The 12035-nt window shown below is 37.9% G+C and overlaps 1 protein-coding gene across 4 annotated transcripts in view; it reads left to right on the top strand.

Moving 5' to 3' along the window:
* LOC120372002 (fibronectin type-III domain-containing protein 3a-like) overlaps positions 1-12035 on the top strand; it is an 83452-nt gene that overhangs the window by 37421 nt on the left and 33996 nt on the right. For all 4 annotated transcript variants that reach the window (XM_039488627.1, XM_039488626.1, XM_039488629.1 and 1 more), the window contains exons 3-5: positions 3967-4042; positions 5401-5477; positions 10896-11124. In XM_039488627.1, the coding sequence (XP_039344561.1) occupies positions 3967-4042; positions 5401-5477; positions 10896-11124 (382 nt within the window). The remainder of the gene's footprint in view (positions 1-3966; positions 4043-5400; positions 5478-10895; positions 11125-12035) is intronic.

A 12035-nucleotide genomic window follows, 5' to 3' on the forward strand; every position in this document is an offset into this window, starting at 1 on the left:
TATAGGATAATTTCTTCAAAAGAACACCACCTCAAACTTTAAATTTAGAGGCAAACTTTGTAAACCAGGCCAATCTCTAACTCAGTTGTCGTCATCTGCCAGAAGGTTTACCTACACTTCAGCATCCAAACTGTTATGCATATGAAACTAGCCATAGTGTAGGAATGATTTCCCCCCGCCACCCCCAACCTTACATCTGAACAGGCCATGGTTGAAATTGTTTAAATCATTAATAGTCAACTAATCAAAACAATGCTTGTTGCAATTAAAAATTAAATCTCCAAATTACTTTCTGTAATGGATCATAAAACCAGTGATGTAGCTGAGATACGTTGATGATGTTTTCATCCTCTGGACAGGTGACTTCACTTCCCACCACAACTTCAGCAACCACCATCCATCCATTAAAATCTCTCTGGAACACTCCCACACTAGCAACAACTTCCTGGACGTCACGATCAGTTTCAGTAATGGAACCCTACAGACAACTATATATAAGAAACCCACCGATCACCATACCTACCTTCATAGATCCACTTACCACACCAAACACACCAAGAAATCTGATATTTGCAGCCAGGCATTCAGAGACTACAGAGTGTGCTCTGAGGAGAAAGTCTGGGGTATACACTGTAACACACTCAAAACCACCATCACCAAATAAAGACACTTAACCAGAGAAGTAGATAACGTCATTGGACGGGCCACCCAAATACCTCGAGACAACCTACACCAGCATCTGCTTACCTTATATTTAGGCTTGGAATGATTAGGTTTTAATTGGTAAATGTCGATGTCTTTCATACACTCTCAAACTAATGAAAAAATACTTGAATAGATGATTATTTAAATTTACAATTGGACAAAGTAAGAAATCTGCTTGAACTTGAGTGTGATTTAAGGGTATTGACTTGTGATGTAGACTGTTTTAATGGCTATAAATGGTTTACATCTTTAACTTTTTGAATCTTTTAAATATTTTCAGTCTCTCCTATTGCTTGCACCTTCAGTTTCCTGTAACTGTGAAAATGTACATCAATAAAAGGGGGAGGGGGGATGCATAAAACCCATAATTTTGTGCAAACTGTGAAAATTTAAATGGATAAAAATAAATGTTTAAAAATAAACATCGATATTATCCAAAACTCATTAAAAAATCAAATTCTAATAAGCTTACTTATGTTGTACAGCAAGAGTCTGTAAATCCATTATGCCGTTTAAGAAATGAGAGGTTCAAGGTGAGTTACTGCACAGTGTGTGAGGTGTGCAGCTGGGAGAGCACTCTAATGCATTCTGCTGTGGCTTTTCTGCCTTCCTAATATGCCTCATGGCAGACATTGGGGATTTAACTGTTTAAACCATTTTATATAGATAGTGTTTAGGATCCCTGTGGTTTTAGCCATCGTAAACCTAGCATTCTCTTGTGGTTAGGCTATGTATACTCTGCTCCTATAACCCACTGAAAATGTAGTTTGAGATATAGGTTGAACCACAGGCAAAACTTCACTATAATACATGGTTTAAATTGTCCCCCAGCCATCCTGTTCCTGAATGAATTGGCAGGGTATCGAGAATGTAAGATTAGTTGGATGTGATGCCATTTATCTTAAGGAAAATTATAGCTCATTGTTTGAAGTAAAAATTACTTAAATCTGTCTTTGTGTTTTAATTCTTGACTAACATCAGCAGTAAATAATCCCTGAAGCCTTTTTGCTTTCCATCATTCTTTAAAGGAGGCAAAAATTAAATGTCCATATAAAAACCACCAATATACAAAGTAAATTCACTTAGTTTTTTAATGTAGTGAGGTTTTTCTGTATTACGTTACATAACTACAATATTGGATCAGATCAATGGTCCATCGAGCCCCTTATGCTGTCTGACAGTGGATAGTACCAAAGCTTCAGGTGGAGTGTACAGAACAGGGCACTTGGATTGATGTACTCCTGGCTTTTGGCAGTCAGACATATGGGGTTGCATCTCTGATGATTTGGCTAATAGTCATGGATGGGCCTATCCTCCATGAACTTAGCCAGTTCTTTTTTTGAATCCAGTTATACTTTTGGCCATCACAACATCCCATGGCAGAGCATTCCACAGGTTAATTGTGCGTTGTGAGAAAAGGTGCTTCCTCTTGTTTGTATTAAACCTTCTGCCTACTAACTTCATCAGGTGATCTCTGGTTTTTGTGTTGTGAGAGAGGCTAAATAACAATTTTCTATTCACTTTATCCTCATCATTCATGATTTTATAGACATCTATCAGTTCCCCACCCTTAGTTACCTCTTTTCTAAGGTGAACAGCCCTAACTCTCCTTGTATGGAAGCCGTTCCTGATCATCTTTATTGCCCTTCTCTGTTCCACTATATCCTCCTTGAGATGAGGCAACCAGAACTGGACATAGTATTCAAGCTGTGGGCATACCAAGGATTTATATGGTGGTATTAAGATATTTTCTGTCTCATTTTCTATCCCTTTCTCAATAGTTCTAACATTGTTAATCTTTACAATAGGGTGAAAAAGGCAAACACAAAGTAGAAAACAGGACAGATAATCCTCAGTGAGCTCCCTCGGGTTTTAAATTGAGTAGCCTATGCATACAGACAAGCTAGACACTTAAAATTTTATGTGTAGTCCATTGGGCTGTTAATTAGAACAACTTTTATCATGACACTTAGCAGCACAGGTAGGCAAAAATCTGGCACGTCTTCATTTTGAACTGACTAAAACCTTGTTTGTTAATCTCGGGTTAAATGTGTTTTATCCTTTAAGACTTAACTTATTTAATCAATATTAATTTTGTGTCAAAGGCTAGGAAATTAGTGTATAAGCCTTCTAGAGTTTTGTTTTGGGAGTAACATTGAAGCCTTTTGGAGGGCCTGTATTTACTTTACAGCGGTGGTAGTGTTAACTTGGCAACATTTCCTGTCCCTGCACATCTTATCAAAAGGTTTTAATAAACAATTGTCACATTGCCAGTGTTTGCGTAACTTGCTGTCCCCATCCCTTCTGCTGCAGCTCCTCCAAAGAGAAGCTATTACAAGCCATAGAGCCAAACACCACAATTGTAAAAACAAACTGAGAATTAACTTAAAGCTTAAGGCTATTTTTAATTTTTTATTTTATTGCTGTACAGTGGTACAAAGAATGGATTATAAAGATATTTTCAATATAAAATATAATGCACAAGGGTTTTGTCTTCAGAAATAAGATTGACACCAACTACAACCAGAGGCTTTATCTCTTTCAAACAGTCAGATACAACAGTCAATACGTTATATCTATTTGATTATAAAGCAAAAATTTAAGTAGGTTGAATATGTCTAGGAAAATTATAGGCTTCTCATCCTCAGAGAAGGCGTGGAAAATGTTAATGACTGAGTTCTGAAATAATTTTATGAAGAAAAATTAATTGGTCTTTGGAAAACTCGTTGTCAAACTATATTTTAACCTATTTTCAGTGTGGAAACTTGATTAAAATATCCTCCTGGGTAAAACATCTTTTATAAATACTCTCTCTAGATACCCGATCTCGTCAATCTAATTCTGAGATTGTTGAGGCGGTGTCATAGAGAAGACTGTAAAGCAAAATGTATTCACTTTGGATAAAGTATTTATTTTTTAGATAATGTGGTGGTGGTATTTAAGTAAAAAAAGGGAAATTTTATGGAAAACAAAGTTTACAAGAAAAAGTAAAGTATAGCTTACCTTTCAGCTGTAACTAGGGAGGAAATGACTGGTAGGTATTATCAGAACAGTTTTGAATGTTTCAGAATAAAGGATAACTATATAATTTAATTTACTGAGACTGATGGGAATTCAGCCCACATTATCAGTATTTCTAAACTTGCCCTCTACTTCTGTAAGAAATTTTGTAAGACAAGACTGGAAAGGAAAGGTTTTTTTTTAAATCTCTAAAATATTTTAAATGAAGTTTATTGAAATTACAGGGTTTTTTGTTTTCAGGTTATACTTGTGCAGGTAAACCCAGGAGAAACTTTCACTATTAGAACTGAAGATGGACATATCCAGTGTATCCAAGGTAAAAGAAAATTCCACTGAGTTCAATCAAATGTGTTAAACAGGAAAAACAAATATTTAAAAGATTCTTCATAAAACTACTGCCATAAGACTTCCACTACATAGTCATGAGTATGTTTCATTCACTATATGACAGAAAACATGAAATCTGTTCAGTATGTACTGTAAGCATGATTAGGAATCCACTGGAAGATAAATGTTAAGCTTGAAGAGAGTTAAATATCTTAGATGTATTACATCTTAAACTTTGCTGGTTATAAAATATATAGTGCAAGTCAATTTGAATCTTGTCTTAATTAGATAACACTATTGACTTGTAATGATCTTGTCAGGATTTTAACACTTCAATTTACGGAGGTTTTAGCTACCTAACTCCAAATTACTTTAATGGGTATTGTATGGCAAAATCTCTGTGCAACACTGTGGTATTTGTAGTCTATTGCTATTAAGGAGTAAATACTAATATCCATGTAGTTATGGAGAGCTTCTTCTGTAGTAGCAATGGCAAGTCTGCAGATTTTAAGCATGGTTTCAAAATGTGCTTCATATGATTATATTATCTTGCACAATACTTCCAGAGTTGCAATACCTATTTTCACCTCTCAGAATGTTTGCCCATAAAGTTTGTCTAGTCTCTCTTCATTTCTCTCAGCATTTTATTAATCTTTAATAAGATCAGCTTTCTGGAAATAATAGTTGTTTCTCTTTAAAAAAAATGGCTGCTACTTTTTACAAGTGCAGATAGCCGGAGTAATGAGCAGAATTAAAGTATGTAGTAACATTACTCATCAGAGAGATAAAAAAACCCAGCATTATCCTATACAGATATTTAAATAATATATAGTATGTGAGAGCAGAAAGAGGTTATGATTATTTCTTATCCATATTTTTTTAATAAACCCAAGTAGTATACATACAAATGGAGCATTTATATCGAGCAGTATGACAGAAAAGTTTCCAAACGCTTTAGTGAGACATTAAAATTGTATTCCATGCACTGTTTTGAGTGACAGTGAATCGCTCCTGCAGACAGCAGACACTTTATATCTGCTGATGAACACTTATTAAAATATATTTTGGGTTTTTAATGGAAAAAGTACACACTAAGATTTGCTTAGTTTTCCTAATTTTCAAGTCTAGTTTTTAAATTCAGTTATCTAAAGATGGCTGCATAAATAAGGATTTGCAGCCCAAGTAACTTAGCCACGTTTTTTTTTTTAAATGAATGAGTGCTTACCTTTAGGCCACCAAATAAAAGGGGGGAGGGGTGGGGAGATTTCTGACTGTATAAAATTTGGAATACTCACTGTGGTAAAAAGTGCTAATACTTTTAAATCTTACACTTTTTTCCTTTTTCAGGTCCAGCACATGTTCCTATGGTGTCACCAAATGGTTCTGTGCCTCCAATATTTGTGCCTCCTGGCTATGTATCTCAGGTAAGAATTAATTTACAGTTGTTTGCTTTTGCATCAGAAGTTGCGGCTTATCACATCCCTAATAAAAATGAAAGACAATTTCTAAAGCTGTTTAATAACTGTAGAAATCATGGTCTTCTTCACAAGACAGATCTAGTATATCAGGTGTCTGATTTATGCATATAGGCTGAGATTTTCAAAAATGGCTATTGACTTGAGTATCCAATTCCAGTACAAATGGGAATTGCCTGCCTGGCTCCCTTTAATGGCTTTGAAAACCTTAGCAATATTTTTCTTATATTGGCAGCAGGAAAACCTAATGTAAGTTGCAGAGTTTTCTTTCAATACCAGTCTGATTGATGAGGTTGATAGTCATATTCCACAAGTGCTGCCACTATTCAGTAAAATGAATAGTTGCTGCCAGATATTCCAGTTGTATGATCATGGATATATGTAGTGGAATATAGAGCCTTTCACCCTTTAGGTCACAGATTTGATTTACTCTCAGGTCAGTCATTACCAAAGTAGTTATAATCTGACTGTTTGGTATCTTTGTTGACACGTGAAAAATCTTAGTTTTCTATAGCACCTCTCACTGTAGTATCTAATCCCAGCACAGGTAATTTAGCTCTGAGATGGGGCTGGTGATGAGGGATTGGGGGTGAAGGAGGTGCTCTGTGCTGGGACCGAGGGGTTCAAGGGTAGGAGGGGGATCAGGGCTGGGACAGGAGGTTGAGGCGTGGGAGGGGATCAGGGCATGCTCTCGGCAGTGCTTACCTCAAGCAGCTCTGAGAAGCAGCAGCGTGTCCCCCATCCAGCTCCTACACGGAGGCGCAGCCAGGGAGTTCTGCACACTGCTCCCTCTGCAGGCGCTGCCCCTGCAGCTCCCATTGGCCACAGTTCCCAGCCAATGGGAGCTGCGGGGGCACTGTGCAGAGCCCCCTGGCTGCTCCTCCACGTAGGAGCCGGAGGGGGGACATGCCGCTGCTTCCAGGAGCCACGTGGAGCAGAGCAAGCCCCGACCCAGCTCCCCGGCTGGAGCACCGGAGCAGGGCAAGCCCCGGACCCCACTCCCCAGTGGGAGTTTGAGGGTCGGATTAAAACGGCTGGTTGCAGCTCCCAGGTCGTAGTTTGCCCATCCCTGATTTAAATCCTAGAGAAGTCTGTTCTTTGCCCTTCCCAGATTCTAGCAAGTTCTAGTTGGAGTGTATGGATTTTTGTCTGTTTAAGTATTAAAGCTTTCCAGATATGTGAAAAAGTTTTATTAAAAAAAGGAATTTTGAAGCATATTCAAAAATTGGTAGTCTGGTTTTAAATTAATTGAATCTCCTTTTGGAGCTCATTCCATTGCCAGACTCCCTCAAGTGAAACACTTAACTCTGAAACATAACTTATGCATCACCTCCAGACTAGATAACAAAACTTAGGACATTACCTGTTAACTGCATTATCCCAGAGCTGCCTTGGGTCATGGGCTGACATACGTGTATGGCTTTGAAAAATCAGAAACAAAATCTTACACTGATGATGCAAGTGACTTGGGAGCTAGCAATGGTTATAGGTGGAAGAGTCAGATGCTTTCACTTGTATCTCTGCATTGATTAAACCTTTAGATCAAGATATAGTAGATTCATTTTCTGTTTCTAGGAAATTGTGAATGATTGGTTCACTGACCAGATTCTTGTAGGAGACTTCATCTATTCCTCTCAAATTTGGAGAGGAAGGCATTTCTTTATACTATTGCTACATTGTCATCTCGGATTAATGATTAGCCTGATAGGACCCCAAGGTATTACATAACTGATTTAATTGGGGGTAGGTGGGAGAAACTAGATGGGATGGGGAGTTCAGTGTTCCAGCTTGGTCTTCACAACTTTTGCCTCTCCCAACCAACATGATTTTGGTCTTGCCCAGGTTTAGTTTGCGCCAGCCATTCTTCATCCAAATTCTTATCTCTTGTAGGCATGGGGGTGTCCGATATTGGCACCTGTAGGGGGAACTATATATAGCTGGATGTCATCAGTGTATTGTTGCCAATGAAATCCATGTTGCTTACCACCTCTCCAAGAGCTCTCATGTAGGACAAGATAGATCCCTCTGGAATTACACTAGTGAGGGTTTTGGAGAGCAAGTAGTTTCCCATCAGTTCTTTGGGTCTGACTGGAAAGGCATTATCAAAGCAATTGTACTGCAGTTGTCTAGTTCAGCTAAGTGATGCGGGTCAGTAGTATCTTGTGACTGACTCTGACAAAAGCTGCAACCATGTAGAATGATTGAGATATGGGATCTGTCCATTGTTATGAGGAGGTTATCTTTTAGTTCTACTAGGCCTATTTGTCCTCATGCCATGAGTCAAGTGATGTAAACAATCACAATAGGCACTAGACTACAAAGAGTCAAAAGACTTAATAAGCATGCTCTGTTTTTCCTTGTGGGGATCCCTCTGGAATATAGCTGAAGCACATTGTTTGCAGCACTATATTTAAACTTGAGCTAACCATAATGCCGATAAATGAGACTTCTGTCTCCCATACTTTCTTCTTTTATATCAGTCTGATATAATGTCATCCTCTCATCCTTGTGAGGTTATTTTTTTTTCTTTTCCTGGCCAATGTAAATACTCCCTAGATCTTTCCTCCAGGTTGTCTTCTGCACTTTTATAGTACCTCTCAAAGGATTTCAAAATCTTTCTCTTTATCAACATTTATCCTCTTAACACTTCAATATAATAGTTACAATTTAGCAAAAATTATCAGCTGTAAATGAGATTTTGTTTTCTGAGACCCAAAACTTTACTAATGGTGATGATTGCTTTTAAAAAAAATAATAATCTGGTGAATGTTCATTATTCTAAATCTTTCAGAACTAAAACTCCTTGTTTAGTGTCATGAAATTAGTATATTTGGACCAAAAAGTAATATCTGAGATAAACAACTCCTAGAGTATAGAGGACTTATGCTTTGACCCTAGTGGAGTGTGAACATTGTGGAAATGGTATTGAAATACTGTCCAGCTAAGCTGATTTGGGTGGCCACCGTGGAAGGCTTAAATAATGGTAGAAACCAAGTTTAAAACAAAATTTGGGGGTTTTAAACCTTTTTTCTCAGCCCAGTACAAATGAGGGCTCAACTTTCTGTTCTCAAAGATGTACAAAAGTAAACACATGGTGGTAATGTTGGTCTCTACATTAGTAGAATGAAATACTGGAATAATGGGCCTTGACTTGTATCAACACCAAACTATAAAATTGTAGCTGAAACCCTTACTGTATTCATTAATCTCCTTTGTCAAACTGAGTTTTTTCCTAATTAGGTTCAATAGATGCATGAAACTTAGCCATGACTTTTAGATTTATTTAGCTTTAGTGAATATACTTAGTTCATTTGATGTAGAAAACTTATTTCTAGAGAAAAATTCACTCATATTTTAAAACAAAAATTCAATACACAAAAGACAAGCTTTTTTCATTATGTTATTTTAAATTGAAGAAGGTAATCTATATTTTTTCCAAAAAATCCTAATAGTCAAATTGCAATATAATTACAACTGATGTAGAGGCCACATCACAGCAGACTTTTGTGGTACTAATCCATGAGTTGACACATTCTCGTTCTGTTGAAAAAATATTTTTCTTTTACTTGGTCAGTTTGCTTTATCTTTTACTGAGGAGCCTTTCAAAATATTTTTGGCATAAGTAATAAATCTGCAGCCACAATTTCTGCTTAGCGAACTATGAAATGCTACAATGACTTTTTATAGCCAGCCCTTCTAGTAGAGGACCTTGATAGAACTAGCAAGATAAAACATACGGTCCTCTTTGTGAAACTGCTTTAACTGTGAATTGTATAACATGTTTACAGTAATATTGATGATGTATTTAATTCCTTCTCAAGCATTAGGTGTTAAAAGGAGCAACTTAATTTAATTTTGTGCAGGGCTTAGAATTTGAAAGAGGTTGAAAAGACTAGTACATTGATTTCTGTACGTTAATATGTAATGTGCAAATGTCTACAAGTGCATGAGTGTTGCATACTTTTAGTAATATGGTTTAGTTAGAAATTATTGGTGTTTTAAAAGCAGTGTTAATTTTGTATGATTTTACTTTGAGGACTGTATATGAGAAGCAAATCAGTTAATGTCTCAATTTTGTCTTTGCCAGTGTACGTCTAGTGTGGGCTTTTCTCCTTACATCCATTGATAATCAATACATTATCATTTTATAGCACCAGTATTTTTGTAATCTAAATTTTTGATGTGTAACAATGATTGGAGGTGCCAGTCAGAGGGGATGAGGTTACAGACAATTTAATTTTAAACCAGTTTAAGTCCTCTGCTTATTCTACTGAATTCTGGTTACTTCTCAAGTACCTGTTTTTCCTCTTTCATCAGAACATATATTCTGTCATCTAGTGTCTCTTCTGTCATATATCACTCAACAGCTAGTGCGGAAGAGGGGAAAGGAAGGTAGTTGATTGTTCTTTGACTTGAATGGGGTTTCAGGAGATCCTCATTATCCCTTTAACTTCTGGCTAGATGCAATCTTCATCTAGAATCAGTGATAACTTGTTTTTGATGTTGGGGAAAGAACTTTACAAATCTTGTGATAATAATTCCAGAGGCCTTTGGACCAACCAGAAGAGTGGATACTGAAAAGTTTAGTTCCTTGGATAACATTTCTGTGTCGTCTAAGTGATATTGGATTCATTTACTTCCGGATACCACAAGAAGTCTATAGGTGTTCTGCATCCATTATCAGCTAGGATCTTTCCCTGTGGATGAATCCCAAATTTTAGCCTATGCTTGCCTCTGGCAGATGGCCTGAAGATCCAGCAGGACAGGGCATTGCTTATTGTTTCACAGTTAACTAACACGTGCACATTTTAAGTCTGGCATAGGCAAGGCAGTATATATACTTCAGCATGTGCTAAGCCAGTCAAATTAGATACTAAGGAGAGCCAAGATTTCATATCAACCAGATTAGCATATGTTAAAGTATATTCTGCATTGTCTACACCATTAGTTAGCACTTTAGCTAACAGAAAACTATCACATCTTTATCCTAGTCTAGACAAGACCTAAGGCAGGTCGTATGTCACTTTTGACATAGTTGTTGAAAGAAGTAGAGGTGGCACTTACAGTCAGTTCAAGTTTACTTGTAACCAGGAATATGTTGTGGATATTTTCTGGGTTATTTACATCTCTGCCAGACTCAGCTTTTTTTTTTAAATGGGCACTCTCAGAAATTTGGGATTTCTTGCAGAAGAGTTTGAATTTATTGAGGCCCATCACAGTGGAGATTTTTCTCCCAAAGCAATACAGGTCAGTATCTGGTTCTGAATATCAATTATTTTAAGCTAGAATCTAATCTTAAACTTTAAGGAATGTAGATTATACAAAAAAAATTACTGATTTTTTTCTGTATTTTACATTGTATCACAGATGGTAGAAGAAAATGGAGTTCGTAAGGTGGTGGTATTACCACATTCGTCTGAATTCCATCCTTCCATGCATCCCCCTCCACCACATGTGCCACATTACATGCATCCTCACCCTGCTTTGCTTCCCCACCCACCTCATCCAGTGTACTCTCCAGTTCCAGGGACAGGAGAAATACCACCGCAGTTCATTCACCAGCCTCCTCCACCAACACATGTTTATCAAGAACAAGGTAAGACTTGCTAATATTGTGCTTTAACTGACAGAGGCATAGCCTTCTGGTTAAGGCACCAGGTCTAGAAGTCAAGAAACCTGTGTTCTGTTTGTCACTCTGTCAGTCTTACTGTGTGACCTTGGATAAGTCACTTAGAGCTAGAACCACAAAGGGATTTAGGCACCTAAAGCTGAAATTTAGGTACCAATGCAATGTACAAAACCCTCACTCAGCTGTCTCCTAGCTCTGTAGGTGCCCAAACTCAGAACCTTCACTTTCACTGTAGAAGTTCCCTGGTTACCTAACTGTTTTCCTCTGGGCAAGCACACTGCTGCCTCAGGCAGACATCTGGATGCCTGTCTCACACCAAAGTCCTAGAGCAATCCTTAAACCAGGGAGAGAGAAGTAAGGCCTGCAGGACTTGATCCAGTAGGGGTGCTCTGACCTAACTCCACACACAATGGCTGGGAGGGATTTTGAGAGATTATGGGATATTCTAGTGTTAAAGCCATTCCAATTTAATTAAAATAATCAAATATTAATTGGGCCAGATACAGCAAGAGAATCACTCTATAGTTCAGTGGTTAGGGCACTGACTTGACAGGTGGGAAATCCCTTCTTATCAGGCAGAAAAGTTAATTGAACCAGGGTCTCCCACATCCCAGGTGAGTATTCTAACCCTTGGGTTATAAGCGGGTGTCCCTCCCCACCTGGCCATTTTGTGGTGTTAGGCAGGAGCCTAAGCAGTCTGGCTCCAGGACTAGGGTTCCTGGCTGTGGTTTGTAAGGAGAGGTAGGTGCCTCCCTGCAGCCTAGGCTAAGGGTACTTAACTCCATAAAGGGGCAGTGCTTAAGAAACATCCCTCTTGGTAAGAATTTCTGAATGGCTAGCTTAGGTTGCTCTCTGCCTAGCGTGCTGGCTTTTGTGGA

This window comes from Mauremys reevesii, linkage group 9, assembly GCF_016161935.1.
Source record: "Mauremys reevesii isolate NIE-2019 linkage group 9, ASM1616193v1, whole genome shotgun sequence".
NCBI classification, from domain to species: domain Eukaryota; kingdom Metazoa; phylum Chordata; order Testudines; family Geoemydidae; genus Mauremys; species Mauremys reevesii.